A 24,710-nucleotide genomic window follows, 5' to 3' on the forward strand; every position below is an offset into this window, starting at 1 on the left:
GGCTTGTAAACACAATAAAGATTTTAATATTACCACATCGAAGCGTGGCCTGGTCAGCTAGTGTTATGATAAAAATGTATACAATCTTGATATGGAGAACAATTAAAACATTGCAAGTTATTTGGGGAATACCATCTCAGCGTAAACATTGGACAATCAATCGATCAATCGCCATAAAAATAAAGATCATTGACAAAGTCTCATTATAAATACAGCCGTCAGTTATAAATCTTATATTATCCATATCTTATGTTACGCAAACATAAACCACAATACTCAAATACAGCCAGTGGCATTGGGGATTTTAAAGTAAAATGTTTTTTTAATCGGAAGAACGCACCCAGTGCGTAGTTCTACTTTGCCTTTTAATGCTCCCAAAAACCAGCTATCTTTGGATTCTTTTATTGAGGACTATGTTTCATTCTTCCAAATTTGACCTTATCAATTCTCTAAATCCGTCAAGAGTACCTTCAATTTTTTTAGGGGTTTGTGAACGCAATAAAGATTTTTAATATACCACATCGAAGCATGGCCCTTGTCAGCTAGTGTTATGATAAAAATGTATACAATCTTGATATGAAAAACAATTAAAACATTGTAAGTTATTTGGGAAAAACCATCTCAAGCTTAAACATTGGACAGTTCTGTTTCACCATAAGAAGATAAGGGACATTTTCAGACAATTTTTAGCAGTTCTGAGATAATTGAAGGGGTGAGTGCATGAAGGGGCTATGTAACAAAAAGTAAAGTTTTGAGATATTTGGCCTCAAAGTTTTTTTGTTGGAGGTTTTTAAGTGTACACTCTATACCTCCAATTTTTTTAGGGTGTGTGTTACCAACAATTATCAAATTCTTTTGAATAGATTTTTAGACTTGAATGGAGTTTGCACCTATTTAATTAACAAATTTACAAATCACATAGCCCCTTCTTCCATTATAGTGTAGTTATTATTGGAGGACCTTCCAAATTGAATAAAGGGGTTACTCTAGGTTTTCAATCAAATCAAATTAAATGAGAACAAACTAATTTTGATTACCAAATATATAAAAACATTGATAGATATTTTACACAAATCTTTGTCAAAAAATTAAAATTGTTCGCCATAAGCTACATGAAACGGTGGATGTGCAACAATGCATAAAACAATGTAAGCTAATCGTTTTGATATTTTTGTCACATAGTAATATCCTTCTTGCACTTATGGCACTGTTCATTGACCTTCATGTGTGTCATGTTCAGCTATGATGTTTCTGTAGAACCACTGGTGCTCTTCGGGAATGTATTTAAGTTGCTCCCGCAGGTTGTCAATCTTCTCTCTTGTTACCGGATTTTTCTTGTTCAGATCCCTTTCAAGAACGAGGTTTTCCAGATTAGGAGTTTCATCATCCTTCATTGATCTGTTGATGTTCACTTGTTTAAAGGGCATGTTGTAGTCATAGCATTCTTTAAACATGTAGTAGCCGTACGTGTCAATTCTGAACCACTTGATTTCCATCTCTGAACCTAACCTGTTTCCTTTAAACAATCTTTTTTTCTGTTCAACAGTTTCATTTCTTTCTCTTTTGTCATGTCAATCACTACATTCTTTTTTCCACTTTTGACAATGATATCTCTATACTGCTCTGGGGAATATAAGGTCATTTTTTCGTAGAATCTTTTCATTCCTACCAAAAGTGCGATCAGAGTCGAGGTAAGTGTGTCCGACCTCAGGGTATTTGTGATCAATTATTTTGAAAAACTTCATATGAAGTAGGTACTGGTGGAGACAAAGTATCAAGAAGTTTTTGTTTTGGCCTCCGCAAGAGTCCGACCACAAAATGAGGTGTTCCTTATTTCTGAAGACATTTTCAAACTCAAAGATAGTCAGTAAAGAGCTTAAGATCTCTGTACTTCCTTTGGAGCTCTGTTGTTCTGTCCAAGTACAAAAGACCGTTTTATCAACATATTTTGTGACAATATGAACCCCGAAATTGTAAAACCATAGCTGTCTGAGGTAGAACGCCTTCGAGGTGGGTTAATCTCGGTAGTGGCATTGTTTTTTGTTAAGTCAATAGTGATGTAGACAACTTTGTCCGATGTTCGTGCTAAGTCCCTCTCTGCTTTCGGAGCATCAAAAGCATAGCGATAACTTTCTACATGTTCATTGTTAGCTTTCCCTGAATCACACGTACTGCAAGTGTCACTTCGGGGCTGACGAAACGAGAGATTAAATTCATTTACAAAAATTGATCTGTATGAACATTCTTTAATCTTGTAACTGGCTGACTTGTTTTCTCCTTCACATAACTCAAGGTAAAGGCGGTGCATTTTTGGTAATGTCAACAAAGGAGAAATGTATTTTCTATTTATGTTGTGTGTTCTAGAGTAGTGAGCATATTCTGCAGGAAAGCCTTAACATATTCTTTAACTGCATCTGGGATTTTATCCGGCCTGTTATCATGATGGCCCCTTTTGTCGGGATTACTGGTGACTGATTTTCTTTTCATTTTGGCTTGTATAACTATAATTGTATAATTTTCTTCTTGCTAATTTGGTACAAAGCTCTTTTGCAAACTAAAGTTTGCTTACCCTCTAAAGTTATGAAATACTTGTAAGTATTGTGCTTATGTGTTATTTCCCCCTTCCTTTTCCTTTCTGGGACAGTACCAAGTATTGTGTTACTTAAAATAGCATTTTTACCATTGACATCCATTTTGTAGAAAGATCTAAAAATGTTTCTTCTTTGCTCAAGATTAAAATTTTGAGAACATCTTAATTTGCAACTTTCTGGGTAAATATTGGCCCTCTTCAACTGATTTAGAAGGGACTTCTATACCTTTGTAAGATTTGTAGCTTTCACCTCTGCCTCACCTTGTGCCTGTTCTCTCTTCTATATTTTCTCTTTTATGTCTTCTGGCCTTTGATAAAGCCAAATAAACCAATAATTTGGCTATAGCATTCATCATAATGTTAAATTCATCAGAATTTAAACTCCTCTTTACTTAAACAAATATAACACGACAAACATCAACAATGCCACTTATACCAACACACTGTGTTTGCTAAAGTCAAGGTAAATACCAGCTGTTTAATGCAAGAAGGGGTCATGTTGTAATAAATTAAATAAGTTGAATGGAAGAAGGGGCTATGTGTCACATCTTTACTTAAACAAATATAACACGACAAAACATCAACAATGCCACTTATACCAACACACTGTGTTTGCTAAAGTCAAGGTAAATACCAGCTGTTTAATGCAAGAAGGAGTCATGTTGTAATAAATTAAATAGTTGAATGGAAGAAGGGGCCATGTGTCACATCTTTACTTAAACAAATATAACACGACAAACATCAACAATGCCACTTATACCAACACACTGTGTTTACTAAAGTCAAGGTAAATACCAGCTGTTTAATGCAAGAAGGAGTCATGTTGTAATAAATTAAATAAGTTGAATGGAAAGAAGGGGCTATGTGTCACATCTTTACTTAAACAAATATAACACGACAAACATCAACAATGCCACTTATACCAACACACTGTGTTTACTAAAGTCAAGGTAAATACCAGCTGTTTAATGCAAGAAGGAGTCATGTTGTAATAAATTAAATAAGTTGAATGGAAGAAGGGGCTATGTGTCACATCTTTACTTAAACAAATATAACACGACAAACATCAACAATGCCACTTATACCAACACACTGTGTTTACTAAAGTCAAGGTAAAATACCAGCTGTTTAATGCAAGAAGGGGTCATGTTGTAATAAATTAAATAAGTTTGAATGGAAGAAGGGGCTATGTGTCACATCTTTACTTAAACAAATATAACACGACAAACATCAACAATGCCACTTATACCAACACACTGTGTTTACTAAAGTCAAGGTAAATACCAGCTGTTTAATGCAAGAAGGAGTCATGTTGTAATAAATTAAATAAGTTGAATGGAAGAAGGGGCTATGTGTCACATCTTTACTTAAACAAATATAACACGACAAACATCAACAATGCCACTTATACCAACACACTGTGTTTGCTAAAGTCAAGGTAAATACCAGCTGTTTAATGCAAGAAGGAGTCATGTTGTAATAAATTAAATAAGTTGAATGGAAGAAGGGGCTATGTGTCACATCTTTACTTAAACAAATATAACACGACAAACATCAACAATGCCACTTATACCAACACACTGTGTTTGCTAAAGTCAAGGTAAATACCAGCTGTTTAATGCAAGAAGGAGGTCATGTTGTAATAAATTAAATAAGTTGAATGGAAGAAGGGGCTATGTGTCACATCTTTACTTAAACAAATATAACACGACAAACATCAACAATGCCACTTATACCAACACACTGTGTTTGCTAAAGTCAAGGTAAATACCAGCTGTTTAATGCAAGAAGGAGTCATGTTGTAATAAATTAAATAAGTTGAATGGAAGAAGGGGCTATGTGTCACATCTTTACTTAAACAAATATAACACGACAAACATCAACAATGCCACTTATACCAACACACTGTGTTTACTAAAGTCAAGGTAAATACCAGCTGTTTTAATGCAAGAAGGGGTCATGTTGTAATAAATTAAATAAGTTGAATGGAAGAAGGGGCTATGTGTCACATCTTTACTTAAACAAATATAACACGACAAACGTCAACAATGCCACTTATACCAACACACTGTGTTTGCTAAAGTCAAGGTAAATACCAGCTGTTTAATGCAAGAAGGAGTCATGTTGTAATAAATTAAATAGTTGAATGGAAGAAGGGGCCATGTGTCACATCTTTACTTAAACAAATATAACACGACAAACATCAACAATGCCACTTATACCAACACACTGTGTTTGCTAAAGTCAAGGTAAATACCAGCTGTTTAATGCAAGAAGGAGTCATGTTGTAATAAATTAAATAAGTTGAATGGAAGAAGGGGCTATGTGTCACATCTTTACTTAAACAAATATAACACGACAAACATCAACAATGCCACTTATACCAACACACTGTGTTTGCTAAAGTCAAGGTAAATACCAGCTGTTTAATGCAAGAAGGAGTCATGTTGTAATAAATTAAATAAGTTGAATGGAAGAAGGGGCTATGTGTCACATCTTTACTTAAACAAATATAACACGACAAACATCAACAATGCCACTTATACCAACACACTGTGTTTGCTAAAGTCAAGGTAAATACCAGCTGTTTAATGCAAGAAGGGGTTCATGTTGTAATAAATTAAATAAGTTGAATGGAAGAAGGGGCCATGTGTCACATCTTTACTTAAACAAATATAACACGACAAACATCAACAATGCCACTTATACCAACACACTGTGTTTACTAAAGTCAAGGTAAATACCAGCTGTTTAATGCAAGAAGGGGTCATGTTGTAATAAATTAAATAAGTTGAATGGAAGAAGGGGCCATGTGTCACATAGCCCCTTCTTCCATTTGGTTATGGCTTTAAATAGTTACATGACTCTTTCTTCAATTTGATATTGTTCATATTAGTGTACATGGCCCTTTCTGCATCTGGGTATCTAGCTCAATATAATTATTAGGCTTACCAGGACCTCACCAGAAGGTAGATTGACACATAACCCATTCTTCCATACTTACTTACTCTTACTCCCAGGGCCATTTATATCGGAGGTGATATTTAGCCGCACCAACAAAGCTCCTCCATCTTGAACGGTCCTCTGCATCTTCCTCTGAAGCGCCCATCTTCTCCATATCAGCCTTCACCTGGTTCCACCATCTCACTTTCGGTTCTCCCACGGGGTCGTCTTCCTTCTGGGTTACCGTACATTACCCTCCTCAGTTTGCATTCCTCTTCTCTTCTCAAAACATGGCCTGCCCAACGGAGTCTTCTGCACTTTATTTCTCCTATTACATCCGTACTATTGTAGAGCTCCCTGATTTCTCTATTATGTTTTCTTCTCCATACCTCTTGTTCATATGATGGCCCATAAATTTTACGTAAAAATTCTATTCTCGAAAACTAGAAGCTTTTTCTCATCCTTCTTATTTAGCCTCCACGTTTCGGATCCGTACAAAAGCACTGGACATATAATTGTTTTGTATATTCTAGTTTTAGTTCTGTGAGAGAGAGATTTGGTTGAAAGTATCCTATTGCATGCATATACACATCTATTTGCTGAGTTTGATCCTATTTTGTATCTCTGGTTCATCTGTGTTTTTTATTTGATATTGTGACCCCAAGGTACTTAAAGTTCTCCACTTGTTCGAAAACATGCCCATCAATTTGTAGGGGTCCTCCTCTTTGATTTTGATTCCTTTTAAAGTGCATATATTTAGTTTTTGCATCATTCGTCTTCAAACCCCACTTTCTCTGCCTCACTCATAAATAGTCTAGTTAGTGACCTCAAATCATCTACATTTTCTGCAAATATGACAACATCATCTGCAAAAGCTAGGATGTTTAGTTTAGCTCCAACTTCCACCCTAAATCCCTCTCTGCTACACTCTGAAGTGCTTCTTCTATGGCAATATTAAATAAGATTGGAGAAAGACCATCTCCTTGCCTGACTCCTGAGTTTATCCCAAAAGGTACACAATCCCGACCATTAATTCTTACTGAGCCTCTTGACTCTGTGACACTCATCTTAACTAAATTTATTAATTTTCTCGGGATGCCAAATTTATCTAGTTGTGTCCACAACTCTTTTCTGATTATGCTATCGTATGCATTTTGAAAGTCAATAAATATGGCAAAAAATTCTTTATTATATTCCCAGTATTTAGCTAATATTTCTTCCATAGGCCTACTAATAACTCCAAATTTTCAAAAATGTTTACATAGCACCTTCATTGCACTCACCCCTTCAATTGTTTTAGAAATGTCTTTTGCAGGTATGACTAGTGTTTGTTAAGGTTTAATTGTCATGTAGGATAGTAGTTAGAATCAAAGCATTTTTATTTGTTTTATCTAACATAGCCTACCAGAAGTGCATGGACTATCTACGGATATCTGTATACTGTACAAGTATTGCATAATTTATCGAACTTATTGGTTCCTCCTTCTGTCATGTTTTAAGTATTATATCAGGTTTTCTAGCTTCTATCTGTATTATCTTTGCAATATGGATTGATTAAAATAGTAGCTTTTATAAAAATAATGTTGGTTGTCCTTAAATACAACCTTGTTTTACATTTTTCACAAATACTGGCGGGTTTTTACCTGTCTTTTTTTACCATGTTTTGCGATAAACATGAAATAGTCCACCTGTTGACTACCAGAGGAACAACACCATTTATTGGAAATGATATTTCAAAATCAGGAATATTTATTATCGTTAAAAAATACATGCTTGGTATCGGCACGATCAAAGCGATACAGTAGTCTCAAAATATAAAACTACATACACTTATATTGGTCTAAAACATTCGTTCTCATTGTACACCGCTAGGTTTACCTACTTACATATTTTTAACGTATTTCTTTAAATTAATTTAATTAAGACATTTCATATGATAAGGTAACATGTTTATACATTTTAATGACCATTTCTGCAAAGCTATTTTTTTGTGGACTGATACAGTGATTAACTCAAAGTCTACAATGGTTTTTTTTGTAAAATGTCTATGTACAAAATTATTTAATGTTATCAGAATCAAGTTTATTGTCATTTTCTTTACATAATGAACAAAGTCAGACAAGGAACAATACATACAGCATATTACAATAAAGTATAAAGTATAAAACATAATGTAGAATAAAAACAAAGATTGTACATGACTGGATAAACTAATCATTATAATCTAATTCTGAGTTAAGAAATTCGTTTACTTAGTAAAAGGCTTGAGAGGTGAGCAATGTGAACGTTTTTGTTGTAAAAGTTTGTAAATTTAACACTCCCCATGTTTTAGGAAGTTTTTTAAAGAGCTTTATTTGTAAATATTTATGAGTTAATCCAGTTAGTCAGTCAACGGTATTTGTAGGCAGAACTAAGTTAGTGGCACGCACGTCTTGTATAGTAATTATGTAAGTCATTAAAGCTCGTAAAACAATGTTGGATGTTAAACGTAGTAGGCACACATATATGAGTCAGTCCTTCGGGTCCTTGACATAAGCAATAATATCGTCAGAACTTACAGTTGAATCAAGCTCTGATAGGAAAATCAAAAATAACATCTGAGCTGGTTTTATTAATGTATTGCTTTCACTCAACACTTAGTTCCAAAAACCATATTATTATTTACATTTCTCTTCAAAGCATCCCTATAACTATATCGCTTTGCCCTATGAACACTGTTATTAAAATGTACATTAGCTTGATAGTAGTTTCTAGACCTAGCCTTACCTTGACCATCATGGTCGTTATTAGGTCTGTTGCTTCCAAATATGTGTCAAACAGTAAACTTTTTTTTCTTCCTGTGATTAATAAATGTCCAGTCAGAAGTTAGTAAAAACACGGTTTCTGTGTACATTAATTTCACCGGTCTTGCCACTGCTGGTTGATTTCATTGTCACAACAGTTTTGTTAGAGGTCAAACTACTAATGTTCGTTTTGTTACTATCACCTTTATAATTCCCTGTCTGTAACCATACTTTTGGACTTTACTTCAATATGCCCCAATATATTAAATTAATACATGACTCATCTTCATTCATGATCAATTCATTAACGATCAATTCAGCGTCATTCGTTGTATATCATAAGAATTTCTTTTTCTGACTTTTCTTACTATTTGTCACTCTTTCCTCAAGCTTTAAGTAATTTTTACTCACAATATCTAGTTAGTCCAAAATTAACCTTAAATGTGTATTAACACAGTAGTTTTCCTTTTTGGACAGTATACTTTTTGATGAAGAGGTAAGCTAGCTCTTTACCTCTTTCTAGCACGTCTCACAATACCACATTACTTTGTCTTTAAGATCAAGAAATTTTCTTTCGTCATTGATGTACACCTAATGTGTTACCATTTAAAACAAAAACCATTACACTTAACTCCACCAGTTCGGTTAGTTACTTTATTTTCACAGACACTACATTGACATACACCTTTACTGTCCGCCATCTTCGGTCACTTCAATAAATTGGTCGGGACAAAGTTGATGCATAATATTCTGATACTAGCTCGTGTGATTTTTACAAGATCTGGGTTTAGCAGTTGTCATCTGTAGCATTCCGTGTGGACTCTACAATTGTACTGGCTTTTAAGAGCATACCTCGCAGACTCGGTTCTTACTTTTGACAAGATGCATTGTGGCCATCTCAAGAGAACCCAAAGATTTTTGGATTTACACAGTTCCCTGGACACGGGACAAAATGCTACTTACTTTCTGAGCACACCTCATAGTTGTAGAAGTAACCCAGCAGAAGACTACATATTTGTGATTATATGATAGTAAGTGTAAAATATTATTTTCAGGTGGAAGAGTTGTAATCGAGCTGTTTAAGAATTTAGTTCCAAAAACTGCAGAGAACTTTCGAGCACTATGCACTGGAGAGAAGGGCCTAGGTGAAAAGAAACTTCCTCTTCATTACAAAGACACAATTTTCTTCAAAGGTAATATTATACTTTGTAGAAGGTTTTGTTAGTTTAAGAATTCTCTAAACAACTAAATGTTTTATTAGATTTATTGCTGCTAGTTAACTAAATAGAGATTGTTAACCCTTAAGTACAGGTGTGGTTAGTACATTTTTAATAAACGTTCCAAAATTGGTAATAATTTGTTAAACATTAATTTGATTTTGAAATATTGTAGGTTCTATTTAATTATTGCATCACAGTTTGAAGTATTTTTACCAGAATTTTAAATATTTTAACTGCATTCTTTCCATACCCTAAATAGTTGAAGTAAAATGTAATAGTTTTAATAATCATTGACTTGCAAAATGTAGATGATACAAGCTTTTTAACTTTATAAAAATTTAAAGTAACATTGACTATGTATTTTCAATTTCTTTTGTTTTGGTTTATAATGGTAGGGGAGAGGGGGGCACATGTGGACAAATTTTACATTTTATTTTTTTAAATTTTTGTTATGAGAAAAAATTGTCAAAGGTTTTATTTATATACTAATATAGGTGTTGAGGTATGTAAATATGTGACATTTTACTCTTTAAAACATCTTTTGAACTTGTTAATTCTTACCTTTAAAATAGTTAACGGAGTGTCCACAAGTGCCCCTCCAGGGGGCAGTTGTGGACATAACCAACATTTTTGGGGGGTAGTTGTGGACAGATAAAAACATCTTTCATATATCTTAAATATGATTTTTATTAATTAAACTCAAACATATGACTCTTTGTACAGTTACAAGGAGTAGTTATTTCAACCTTTAAGTGAAGAAAGTAATAAAACTAGTAAAAAAATAAGTTCAATACTAACTAACAATGTATACTTTACTTAAAATGACAAGAAAAACAAATAGGCTATTTAACCTGTGTTATAGCTTATAAAACATAACCTACCTATGCTTACAAAACAAACCAAACCTATTTTCTTACATATTTAAAAAAATATGTGAAGAGTAAAAGTATGACATCAATTCGTAAAGTCAAGATTCGTGTTTTATTTTTTCCTGCAAGCTAAACTTATTCTAGACTATTACTAAATTAAAACAAGAATGATAGAAAAACAATATTAATAGCCTACATACACATCAAGTAAACATTAAATTCAACCCATGTTATAGTTTGTAAAGGAAAAAATTAAAGATAAACATACTGACAGCTCTTTCAGTACCTCCTGAAACAGTCGGTAGGGGTAGTTTTACAATTATGTCTTCAATGTCAATGGCACTTACATCTGGAAGATCAGGTTTGACAAATTTAATTGATGATGTCCCTGATCCCTCTTTTTTCTTAAAAAAACTTACATTAAATTCAGTAAGACAAATCTTGTCATTGATTTGTGCTACATAAAATTTTTCACTTTTTTTACTGGCTAGCCGAACTAAAACAAAATCTAAAACATTTATGTTGGATCCATCAGACTCTACTTTCTCACCTTTACTTTTCCTCTATATCACTATCTTCACTTAAAAACTAATGGGCTCAAGACTTTATCACTGTAGCATTCAATATCATCTTCTTCGTTTTCAGAAGTACTAGAGCTATCCACATGTATTCTGCGTTTTCTTTTTTTCTGTTTAGATTTTCCTTTAGACTTAGACAAACCTTGTTCATCTCCATTAAAAAGTTTTTTCTTGTAGGCCAAAAAAGATTCTTTTTTTAATTCTTCTTTAATTTTCTTTGATTTTACTGCTGCCTCTATTCTATTTTTTTCAGGGGTATCTGTCAAGATACATGTCTTTCCTTTCTTTCTGCCCCTTGGCTTTTGAGTGTTATTTCTTAACGGTGCTTTGGGGAATGGGCGAACTTGTTCTGGGGTTACAACTTTTACCTTTTTTTTGGATATTTTCGCACAACTGTTGGAGTGCATTTTTCATTTTCAAATTGAGAATTTATTTGGTAATTTTCTGCATCCATCTGATTTGTACTGGTGTTTTCACTAGTACTTGCCTTAGGTTCTTCTAGATTAGGCCTACAAGAACCTTCATTATCTCCATTTTCTTTAGCCTGGTCTGTTGGCAAAGAGCTGATAAAGTCGGTATCACTAAATACTGAGCGCTGAAATGGAAAAATTCCGGATTTTGCAAAGCCAGAAACAATATTTTTCCTAGAAAAAGCTTCATCATACGCCATTGACGTTAGATAAGCAACTTGTTTTATTGATATAGTCATTCCAGGATTTTCAGATAACCATTTGTTAAAAGAGGTTTTGCAATAACTTTTGAAAGGTCCAAACACAGCAATGTCGAGAGGTTGCAAGCGGTGGCTAGTGTGAGGTGGAAAAGTTAGAGTAACAATTCCATTTTCACGGCAGAACATAATCACATCCAAGTTAATGTGCGACTCATGATTGTCTAATAAAATGAGGATTTGATTGTCTTTTGAACATGCGGTGTGTAATTTAACATGTTTGACCACCTCAAAGAAAACTTCTTGAGACATCCAGCCAGAACGAGTCGCAAAACCGACACTGCCAGTTGGTGCTCCATTAAGGAAAATGTCCTTATAATGAACACGGGGAAACACATAAGCAGGAGGTATTGTGTTACCAGAAGCTTTTATAATCCCACAAAATGTTACAAGCTCTCCTCGCTCTGCGGAAACATTCTGGCCTACCTGTTTTACACCAGTCGGAGCAACAATCTTTGGAGCTTGTAATACAGTAGTTATGCCAGATTCATCTATGTTTATGATTCTGTCACTAGTAAAGTGATATTTTTCCATAACTGTTTCCAAATTATTGAAGAATGAATCAACATTTTGTTTATTAAAGTTTATATTTCTAGCAAAGCTGGTGTTTTCTGGCTTTCTCAGACTCAGTGTAGACTGATGACGGCGCATAAAACATTTTAGCCATTCAATATTTGCTAGTTTTTCATCTTCCCACTTACAAGGAATCTCAAGCCCAAGTTTTTTAGCATATGAATAGGCAAATTCACGTACCTGTCTATAGGTTAGGCCGTACATCATTTTACTGCATTGAATTAGATAGTCTACTATCATATTTTCTTGTACATCTGTAAAAATCTGTCTGGTGTTATACTTGCTAGACCGGGGAAAAGTAGATTGCACAGGATCGTCCTCATTTTCAGCGTTTGGCAGCTTTTGAAGTCTTTTGTGAAGCATAGATTTAGAAAGTCCATATGTTGCAGCAGCTCCACGGATTGTTTGGTTGCCATTCCGTATATCCTCAATAGCACATCTGACTGCATCCTCTGAAATTGCAGCTCTCTCGGTTTTTCTTATGTAGGTTCTCACCATCTTCACCCTAAAAAATAAATAAATCAATGTATATAACTGTTGTATTTAGATAAAGATAAAACTAGTTAATCTTAAAAAGCCTTTTGAAATCTGTATTGGGCAATAAATATTGCAACCTCCTTGATTGATGTGGTGTCAAGGCTTGGTTAAGCTATAATTTACTTAATTTTGGTTATGGGAGCAAAACAAAATGTTCTAGATCATGAAAATGACTAAAAATGATTCACAACAAGTGTACATGCTAGTTTATTAGCTATACATTTATGAGATGTTAAATAAGTAACTAATATAACACTTGTCCAAAACTACCCCTTGTCCACATGTGCCCCCTTGAAAGTGTCCACATGTACCCCACCAGTAGATTGTAGGTGGTTTGAATGCATTCTCATCGATATTTTTTTTTAGGTTAGGATTTATGACATCTTCTACACAATAAGGCCCGGCCTCCACTTGCGATTTGTTGTCGCGCGATTGTTTAGTCGCAAAAATAGAACCTATTGTTTTAAATGCAGGCGCATCCACATGCGACAGAAATGCGACTGCGATTTAAAAAACGCAACTGGACCTATTTTGACCGCGACGCGACTGTCGCGGAAATAAAATGAGTCACACGGACAGGCATCGACATGCATCCACTGGCGATTATTTAGTCGCATTTTTGACTGAGTACTGTCGAGCGGTGGCTGTTTGTTAACTAAATAAATATGTCTGACAGTGAAACCTCTACTAGTAAATTAGTATTATCAGTCATTGATACTGATTTGCTAATTAGTGAAGTAGAAAAGAGACCGGCTCTTTATAATAAACAATTAAAAGAGTACAGTGACCGAAATATAAAAGAAAAACTGTGGACTGAAGTGTGTGGTAAAGTGATAGAAAACTGGAATGACCTTACATCAAAAGAAAAAGAAACATAAAGGTGAGTGATTTAAATATGATAGCATTAATTGGCTAAAAATACCACCTACAGGATATCTAAAAAATGTAGCCTACACTAACTTATAATTTATATCTTATCGGATTCATTGCAGTTCTATATGTTCCCGATTTAATCAATTTATTTTCGTCTTTGATATTGTATTATCTTATAAATCTATTATATTATCGTCTATTAAAATATTGTATGCTTTTTTAATTTATTCCCAACAGTTTTGTTTATTTTTTATTATTATTTCACAAGAAACATTTTTTCAATATTTCATTTTAATAGGGTCTACCTAATAGGTTTCTGTAAATAAAACATCGTTCATAGTTTTATTAGCAATTTATTTAAACCAAAATGTAGTTTTGGCTAACAAGATATGGTTGTATAAATGATTAATAATGAAATTATTAAACTTTAGTTACTCTTAACATGTATTAAACAATTTTTTAAACAGAGGTTTCTTCTGTAAATCACTTCCATGTATTATTATGCCAACTTCTTCTTATTGATTTAAACATGGTCGTATTGCCAAGGTAATGAGCCTTGAGGTGAAATGAAGTAATCTGCCAAGTAGTCTCTTGCTTCGATACCTGAAGAGGTACCCCGTACACCGACTTGTTGTATACATACCAGCGGACACTCATAGCATTCATCTTCAACTCGAATACCATCTTTTCTTCTTACAAAGTTGTTGAGAACGCAGGATGATTTAATAATGTCATCCGCTAAGTTCGTTTGGACATTCAATGGCCGATGGAAAATTCGCCATTTGTTGGCTAAAATACCAAACGTGCATTCCACCATTCTTCGAGCACGGCACATTCTGTAGTTGTATACTCTTTGTTTCATGGATAAATTCTTCCTGGGATAAGGCCTCACTATATTTCTTGATGTAGCAAATGCTTCATCTCCAACTATAACAAATGGCATAGGTTTTCCATTTTCGTCATTAGGAAGAGTTTGAGCTTGAGGGATGTTCAGTTTGCCATCAATCAACTTTGCACCTAGTGCGGAGTTTTTCAGAATATTTGAATCACTGTTACTACCGTAAGATCCTACATCGATTGCTGTAAAACAATAGTCTGCGTCTACTACAGCAAGTAACACAATCGAAAAGTAATTTTTATAATTGTAAAAAAGAGATCCAGAGTGATTTGGCTTCTGAATTCTTATATGTTTGCCGTCAATGGCACCAATGCAATTTGGGAAGTTCGTTCGCAAGTAAAATTGTTTTGCTATCTCCTTCCAATCTTCCTCTGATTTGGTAGGCATGTGTATTGGTTGTAAACATGTCCACAATTTTGAGCAAGTATCTTTAATGATGTGACCAATTGTGCTGGCACCCAATAAATATTCAAAGTGTAACGAAATGAAGCTGTTCCCAGTGGCAAGGTACCTGAAAATAATAAATTCTGAAAATAAGGAGGTACTATATCAAAAGTGTTATGATGAAGTTATGGCATAGGTTTTACATTTGAAATCAATAAAATATAATTTTTAATTATTCTAGGGGGGTTAATACTAAATTTGTATTCCAGGTACAGACGTTTCAAAAAAAGTGGAAGAATTTAAAGGACTGCTTTTTGAGGGAAATTGCAGCACAACGAAAAACCACATCAGGCCAAGGAGCAACAAAAAGAAGAAAGTATATCCATTTTGATGCGTTGCTGTTTTTGGTTCCCTTTGTAAAAGGAAGAGAAACTATTAGTAATATCTCCCTCAATGAAACGGATGGATATGAACCAGAGCAACCACATGATACATCTGATGACATTCAAGAAGGTAATTCTACTGCAAGATGCTCACTTGGCATTAATGCACAGACCGAGCGTGAAAGGCGTAAAAATAGTAAGAAACAAAATGCAAACTCATATGAGACATCTTTATTGAACATTTTGAAAGCAAGACAAAGTGACGAGGGTAATGAAGATAAACACTTCGCTTTAATGTTGGTTCCAATGTTAGGAAAATTAAATGAAGAGCAAAAGCATTATGCTAAGATAGAAATTTTAAACGTCATGAGGCAAGCTCGAAACATTAATCCACGCCCTGGTTACATCAGCTCTTCCCAACATACACAACAGCCACAGCATAGCCATTCTGCTTACGGACATAATTCTAACCAACCTGTGTATCCACAAAATACTGGGCCAATGCAGAATTTTTACAACGATTTTGCAGGAAGTGTTTTGTCATCACCCTCTGCAAGTGGAAGTGATCTTTTTGATTTATCGTAACTCTTTTAATGGGTAAACTACTAACCCTTAGTTATTCCTATAACATTTGATTTTTATTAATTTGTACTTGTGTTTTTTAAAATGTTTTGATTTAATAAAGAGTTTTTAATAGATAAACAAATAAGATAATTTGATTTTCTGTAATTATTACTCACCTCAAAGTCACTGATAGACGTTCTTCTGGTGGTATAGACAATCTCCATTTTGTGTTTTTATATGTAATTGATGGACCAATTATTCTCAAAAGTTCATCAAAACTATTTTTCGTCATTCGGTAATACTGAAAGAATTTTATAGGATGTTCACTCAAATCTTCAAATAACTTGTGAAACTGCCCTTTTAGTAATCGCTGACTTGTTATTGGGTGAACCCAGTAATTATGTTTTCGCCGTTTACGTCTAGCACGAAGTAAAAGCGCGATCACAACACTTGCTTCGATGTCATCCATGATCAAAATCTACAACGATTCTGTCGCAAGTGGATGCACCTCAATTAAGTTTTTGCGACTGCGACAAAACAATCGCGCGACAACAAATCGCAAGTGGAGGCCGGGCCTAAAATGTTGCTTAAATATTACTAAGTTTATAAAAATACCTTATGTTATAAGGAAGAGCCCGAATAAAATAGCTTTTAAAGTTAAAATTTGGGCTCAATTTTTACTTTTTACATAAAAAACATAAAAAATATTCTTACCTCTTAAACCATGTAGCCAAACAGCACTAAATTTATCTGGAGGAAACAGTAGACCAACACTGTTCTGTGAACAAAGTTTGAACTAAACTGGTTAGTTGCATGGCGGGAAATTCAAATTGTCCACTTGTGCCCCCTGTCCACATGTGCCCCCCTCTCCCCTACATTTCTTGTTACGCTTCAGTAAATTACTCAACCTTTCTAAACTAAAAATATGCATTCATTGTCTACAAAAACATAACACACATTTATTTTGTTATGCATTTTTTTAATTTACCAAATTTACTGCTTTAATTAAAATCCAAATACAAAAATAAAGCAATTACTGGGAAAAATTAATTAATTATTTTGTTGCAAAAAATGTATCCAACCAATCCTTATTCTGATTCAGCTTCAGTTCTCAAGCAGTGTTCTTGTGCTGGTTTACTAAATTTTGCACAAGAAGCACTTATTTCGTGTACATGTTCCTTGCTCACTCTACACATTGAACTTTCCTTCTTTCTATGATAGCTCTGTTGGTGTTTCCTCTCTCCAATAGACCTTGTGCAATCTTGTTTAAAGACTGCTGGGTATATTTTGGAATATGAGCAATGACAGATTGCCATACAACTTATATTTTTACCAGTGCAAATCCAATTTCCTTCCATCATGGTTATTTTCAGTAGAATTAGTGTCATGGTCAGAAGCACTGATAAGGTCCTCATTATTGATTCTGGTTCAGTAAGAAAGTTATCAACTTCTCTCGATATCTTTAAGGATATTGCCTAATTCTGGCTTAATTTATTCTCTTCTTAATCCATTATCAAAACTGTAACCAAAAGGTATTAGAAAATAAAACACAAAAAGCACTTTACAATAATAATTAATTACATGGACGAATTGTAACAGCAACCCCCACATAAAACGACACCTCAGGGCATTTCGAACCCTGTTTTCACTGCTGCAGAGTGACGTGAACTGACAATAACCACAGATGAGTTTTAACAGATCACACATGAGTTAACTACCTACCGAGATGTGCAACATTGCAGCTAACACCCTCTGGTTGTTGTCTCTAGATTTACAAAGGTGGGGGTCTGAAAACACCCTGTGGCAGTACTTAAGGGTTAAATAATTTAACCCATTTAGGTAGACATACCCACTGGGACATGATGTCAGTCCATGACCGATAGCCGAGAGCACTAGTTCCTCTTTTGATCTTGTATTAAAAAAAAAATGAATTTACCAAATTTCTGATATATAACATTCAAATGTGCTTTTTGCATATTCTGATATGACAACTAACTACGCTTTAGTTTTATTTTAAAGATGGCTAGACCGATTATTATTCTCTGTTTTTGGATTCACTTACCATTTGTTTGAAGCGTTAGGTTTTATTGTCTAACAGTTTTATATATTAGTATAATTACGAAACATGAAAACTTATTTAAGTTATTATGTAGTCATTGTAAGTATACTTAAAGTAATTGTGATAAATTAAAGCATTTTAGTAATAGAAAAAATGTACTTCTTCAAATCTATAAATACTCCACCTGTATGCAATAAAGTATTTTAAAAGTAATGATAATCCTTTATTCTGTGTAAACAATACAAATATAAACTGTGGAAAAAATATAATTGAATTTTCTTACAAACAAATACAAATTAAACTTTTTATGTTTTACAATTTTATGTGGGTATTTTGTTATAGACAGCAACTATTTTTTCTTTTTTTAAAGCACATTATGGACTCACTACCAGATATGTGATTATAAACAACTATAACTAAAGTGTTAAAACATTTTTTCCCCATTTTTCTGTAATGTAATGTGCTACTTTCCAATACAGCTGGGATCTGTGAGTAATTGTTTCCCATGCGCTAAGTCGGATGATCTTCCCTCTTCCAAACAATACTACCTCTATGTGAACATCTCTTCTGCTTTACAAATAATTGAAACACATCAGCATGATTCTGTTTAAAAAATATTTTCACAGTCCTATGTTCAAACATCTTATTTTAACACTATAATCAATTATAAAATAGCGTTTTATTTTCTTATGGAAGAATAATTTCTTGTTAGATAATCTTTTAAAAGATTTCGTCTGTTTGTTTGCATCATGATGAAAAGTATCATTCAATACTCATCTCGAAAGTTCCATTGTGATACCTTCGCTTTGCTTCTGGTAATAAAATGTACTATTTAATAGAAGTTTTAAAAATATAAATAAAATAACATTTTAAAGTTGACCTCATGTTGCAGCTGTTCCCGAGTGTATTGTACAAGGGGGAGACATCATCAACAACGATGGTTCAGGAGGAGAGAGCATTTACGGGCAATACTTTGAAGATGAAAAAGCAGGCTTATCTGTAAGGAATGCTTATATTGCACAATTAACTTAATTTTAAATTTATTATCACAAATATGTTTTTCTTAACACTGTAACTATGTTGTTGTAATTTACCATTTCAAAATAATGTATTTGGTCTGAGTCAATTGTGTACCCCTTCCGTCTACATGTTTGGTCTGAATCTATTGGGTACCCCTCGATCTACACGTTTGGTCTGAATCAATTGTGTACCCCCATCTATAGGTTTGGTCTGAGTCAATTGTGTACCCCTCGATCTACATGTTTGGTCTGAATCTATTGGGTACCCCTCGATCTACACGTTTGGTCTGAATCAATTGTGTACCCCTCCATCTACACGTTTGGTCTGAGTCAATTGTGGACCTCTCCATCTACATGTTGGTCTGAGTCAATTGTGTACTCCTTGATATACACGTTTGGTCTGAGTCAATTTTGTACCCATCCATGTACATGTTTGTCTGAGGCAGTTGTGTACCCATCCATCTATATGTTTGGTCTGAGTCAATTGTGTACCCCTTCCGTCTACATGTTTGGTCTGAATCTATTGGGTACCCCTCGATCTACACGTTTGGTCTGAGTCAATTGTGTACCCCTCCATCTACACGATTGGTCTGAGTCAATTGTGTACCCATCCATCTACACGATTGGTCTGAGTCAATTGTGTACCCATCCATCTACATGTTTGTCTGAGGCAGTTGTGTACCCATCCATCTATATGTTTGGTCTGAGTCAATTGTGTACCCCTTCTGTCTACATGTTTGGTCTGAATCTATTGGGTACCCCTCGATCTACACGTTTGGTCTGAGTCTATTGTGTACCCCTCCATCTACACGTTTGGTCTGAGTTGATTGTGTACCCCTCCATCTACACGATTGGTCTGAGTCAATTGTGTACCCATCCATCTACATGTTTGTCTGAGGCAGTTGTGTACCCATCCATCTATATGTTTGGTCTGAGTCAATTGTGTACCCCTTCTGTCTACATGTTTGGTCTGAATCTATTGGGTACCCCTCGATCTACACGTTTGGTCTGAGTCTATTGTGTACCCCTCCATCTACACGTTTGGTCTGAGTTGATTGTGTACTCTCTCCATCTACATGATTTGTCTAAGGCAGTTGTGTACCCATCCATCTATATGTTTGGTCTGAGTCAATTGTGTACCCATCCATCTACATGTTGGTCTGAGTCAATTGTGTACCCATCCATCTACACGTTTGGTCTGATTCAATTTTGTACCTCTCCATCTACATGTTGGTCTGAGTCAATTGTATTCAAGGATTAGAAAGTAGATATAATATAAGTACTAATATTCAGATTAAATGTTGTCCACTTTCTTACTACTTCGTAGGCTACAACTTCATATCACATCTTTGATAGCTTTATAATATTTGTCCAATTTATAGAATGGATTTCTAGACAGCCAGTCATGTAACACTACTGAACACGTTTTCTCTGTTAGATTTTGCCATGAATCAGGTAGATTATTATACATTTTTAAGCCTTTATGCTTATGGTAATTCACGGATCTAGTTAACCTATACCTTGGTAATTCGAGCTTATTATTATTTCTGGTATTATGGTAATCTGTCATGTTTCTTAAAAGGTATTTGTTAAAATCTTTCTTAACTAAAAGTAAAACGTCAAATATATACAAATTTACAATGGTTAAAATACTGGTTTTTACAAAAAGTGGTCTACAATGAGTTTAATGGCTTAGAGCCAGTTAATATTCTTACTGCTTCTCTCTGGAGGATTAAAATCTTCTCTATGCCTACCCCATTCCCCCATATCACTAAACTATACCTTATAATACTTTCAAAAAATGAATAATAGGCCATTTGTACATAAATGGTAGTTACAGATTCCTTAAATTAGCTAGTAAAACTATTACTCTAGACAATATTTTACAAACTCCATCAATGTGACATTTCCATGAAAGTTTAGAATCAATATTTATAGATCTTAAAGAAACAAGTAACTTTTGAGTTTTACTTTGTTTAATCGAAGGCATATTTAGTTCAAACCAAGTGCCTCCAACAAAGTGCCCTCAGACAAAAAATAATTTTTTAATGAGGAAAGAGGTATCATCGGCATAAATTGTGGTAAAGTTAAACTCTATGTCTGTTTATCTACATTATTCAATTTTCTCCTTGAGGTTGTCTACTCAAATTATTGGATATTCTGTTAGTCAGACCTTAATTAGGAATTTTATCTCTTCTTCTCCAGTAAAGAAGCAATGGGTGTACTTTTCCTGACAGTAGAGATTATTGTGACGAATGCTTTTAAACTGTGTTTGCTCGTACCTCTGAAGACATTGTTGTTGTGGGAGATTAGAGATAACACTACAATCATCTCCGTTTTGTTTGACATTAGCCTAACCATTTTCCAAGGCCTCCTCTTTACAATCTCCAGTGTTAGTGACTAGCGACATTATTTACGGAGGAACCGTGATGAGATTTTAATTTATTTTTGGGATGAGGAATTATCCTCCTAAATTCAAGGTTCTTTTGTATTAGTCTTATGGACCAGTTGTTATTGTACAAACCAATCAATACATCTTGTTTATATATTGTTTGTTTGTATCTACAAGTGTTAAAATGGTGAACAATTGTTTTTTCATTCTCATAATTTAAAATTAAAATCGTGTTATTAACTTTTGCAATATCAATATCAATTTTATTTAAAAAAAGTACAAAAGTACTGACATTGTTCATACACATACATAATTTATATAATAAAACAATAATTTACAATGTCGGTTGTCAAATATAATAAAATAACAAACATTTTTAATAATCTAAGTGTATTTATTTATTAATTAATAAGTTATGAAAGAACCTATCAAGAAAATAGAGGGTTTCGTTTTGCTTCACAATTTTAAATTTTTATATGTGTGTCTAAAACTCATTTTTGTTTCTAAAAAACTTACAATGAAAAATACTTTCTTATTTGTGTTAAAGAGTGAGTGTGCTTTAATTTATTACTAATACAAAAAGTAAATCAAATTTACAACATTTGGCTATGTTAAATCTTTTACTTACGGGGTTTTTTATACTCTTGGGATAATACAAAACTTAAAAAATATTTTGAGTACAAAAATTACATTACATATACTTTGAAACAAAAAAAAACTTGTGTAAGAGAAACATGAGAATATATCTTTAGTTGTAAAATCCTTATATTCTATAAAACTATTTTAACATCAAATGACTTACAGTATATTTTTAATGAATTTTGAAAAAAAGCTTGCAATGGTGGAGAAAATCCCTTGGCATTTCATTAAAAAATGACTGCCAGTTCCGGTCACATATCTGACTAACCTAAACAACTGTGTCGTAAATCAATGTTTTTAATACTCTTTTTAAATTGTTCTTAAAATGTTACTATTAAAACTAGAACAATAATATTTTTATTTTTATGTACAATAAGATAAACTATACCCAATGCTCGAGTATAAAATTATATTCATGGATCTTATTACTTGCTCATAAAATAAAAGAAAACTTCGCTTGTTTTTCACAATAAAAGAACTTTATTAAAATAAAATAATACTAAAATTGTAATACTTCTCAGTTAGAACTTTTAACGAATTAAATAAATTAAAAGTCACTTGTAATAAATTTATTCAAAACAAATAATTAAAATCAAATATTTTTCACACAATATTTATTAATCAGCTTCTAACTGAACTTGTGCTCTCGACTTACTTGTTCGGTACTTCAATATCATTGTTTGCTGTAATATATTGATTTATTGGTACTTTACTGTACTGACTGAATATTTATAATATATATTTCAAAAAATTTCCTTGAGAGTATGTATGGACAAAAAAATTACAAAAGGCTTTGACAGTCTAACTCGATTTAGAGCAGTTTTTAAAAGAGGCAGACTATAACTTTGGTTTAGCTAATTCACATCAGATAATTGGGACACCTAAAATAATCAAAAGGTGAGAATCAATATACAAATTAACAATTACAATCAGCAGTTTACTTACTCAGTACTATTCAGTAGCAGTGAGGGTAAGGTCGGGTCAGTAGCGGCGCTTATCACGTATTACTCAGACTGGCGCTCGAGGCGCAGTATCTCACCGAGCAAGTTTTAATCGTGAAACAGATTAGTAAATCTGTATATAAGTTCAGTTGAATTTTATTTGACTGATAATGTGAGCATTCATAGCAAATCTTTGTGTACACACATAACAAACTTGTATTATTTTAATTTCAGCCAGGACAGAAAATCCTAAATAACTCAATAAGATTTAAATTTTTTGTAATATGTTAGTATTATGATGAAAATAAAAATGTGAGTTTGTTTAATAATATTGTGTATTAGTCTTAAATTGAAATTGAAAATACTGGCAAGATCACTGATTCTTGTAAAATGGCGCAAAGCAAATCAAAACAGAAAACAGTTTTCCACATTTTGCATTCAGTATGGCACGTCTTAGTCTTCTCTTTGGTGCTACATTAAGGGTGGGAGGGAGGAAGGGAGAGAGATTATAAAAAAATAATTAAGATTTAAAAGGCGTCAACAAATTACATAACACCACATTTCCTCAAGAACAAAGTTAAAATAAATATATTTGTCAAAAGTTTCTCCATGGTAGGAACTCATCCACTGTGTAGAATGGTCGTTGAGTAGGCCATTTTTTTAAATGGAGTTTGAGATTATGGTTTTTTTTTACTCTTCAACCCAACTAGGAGAGTTGTAAAACTTAGTGCCGGCGTATGTTGGTTTCTTCATGTACAATGCTGTGCAGTGAAATGGAAGATTGCAGTTGTTGGCAAATCTGGTATTGTGTTAATGAAAAGCAGCAAGTCTTTGAAGTCCATTTGTACAGGCAGACAAAATCACTGCCAGGACGTAGTAAGAAACCACTGTCAGAATTTCCATATCTTGAAAAAATTTCACGTGATTTATGTGAATCAATAATTTATATAAAACAAATGATTGATCCCATACTAAAAACTAATAAACATACATACAGGGTCTGTATAATTAAGTAACCGGACTGACTTCAGGAAATTTTTTATTGGCAAAATATGTACAATTTTTCTTTAGAAATCTTCAAAGTAGTCCCCATTGGAGTCGATAACACACTGATACCGTATTTTCCAATCCCTGAACGCTCCCTGGAAGTCGGCAACCTCGATGTTGTCTAGAGCCCTCGTCGTAGCACGTTGAACGTTTTCCAGAGTCCCGAACCGCGTCCCCTTAAGGTGTCTCTTTAATAGTTATTCCTCCAAAACAAGCAAACATTTCATTCACTCAACTTTTACCTAATATGGTTGCTCACCGACCAGAAGACATAAGACTTGATTGTCATTAATCACCTGTTCTAAAATGTCTGCATGAAATTTAAGTGGCATGTGATTGCTTTGTACAAGTAATGTATGAATGAGTCCGAATTTTGTTTCATTAAAATCAATGTTACTGGGACAGAAAATTGTTTGTGAGTAAAGGAAATTTTATAACTTTAACTCAGGCATTTTCTTTTGGAAATCAGGAGTTAATATCCAGATGTGTCCTATCATTTTGACGCATGTTCACTAAGTACAGTACAATTTCTGCTAAGTGTTTTTTAATTCAAGCGATTGACATTTTCATGATTTAACAGGCCCAGCCAGCCTTAGAAAAGTTTTCAGATGATCACTGGCTTTGGAAGCTTGCATTAGCAGTAAAAATTATGCTATCCATATCATTTTCTTCAACTTGAAACTTCATAGAA

General features: G+C 33.7%; 2 protein-coding genes across 2 annotated transcripts in view; one reads left to right on the forward strand and one right to left on the reverse strand.

Annotated features, from left to right (window-relative positions):
• The first annotated feature begins 8,804 nt into the window (after positions 1-8,804).
• LOC124371738 (peptidyl-prolyl cis-trans isomerase D-like) overlaps positions 8,805-24,710 on the forward strand; it is a 42,878-nt gene continuing 26,972 nt past the window's right edge. Inside the window, exons 1-3 of the mRNA XM_046830077.1 lie at positions 8,805-8,812; positions 9,349-9,509; positions 18,874-18,980. Coding sequence (XP_046686033.1) covers positions 8,805-8,812; positions 9,349-9,509; positions 18,874-18,980 — 276 coding nt within the window. The remainder of the gene's footprint in view (positions 8,813-9,348; positions 9,510-18,873; positions 18,981-24,710) is intronic.
• Positions 14,044-16,436, reverse strand: LOC124371741 (protein ALP1-like). The gene is made up of 2 exons (XM_046830081.1): positions 16,099-16,436; positions 14,044-15,102 (listed from the first exon to the last, which is right to left on the reverse strand). The coding sequence occupies exons 1-2, from the start codon at positions 16,389-16,391 to the stop codon at positions 14,217-14,219; spliced, it is 1,179 nt and encodes a 392-aa protein (XP_046686037.1). The 5' UTR covers positions 16,392-16,436; the 3' UTR covers positions 14,044-14,216.

This window comes from Homalodisca vitripennis, unplaced genomic scaffold (genome assembly GCF_021130785.1).
Source record: "Homalodisca vitripennis isolate AUS2020 unplaced genomic scaffold, UT_GWSS_2.1 ScUCBcl_1890;HRSCAF=6079, whole genome shotgun sequence".
Taxonomy (NCBI): domain Eukaryota; kingdom Metazoa; phylum Arthropoda; class Insecta; order Hemiptera; family Cicadellidae; genus Homalodisca; species Homalodisca vitripennis.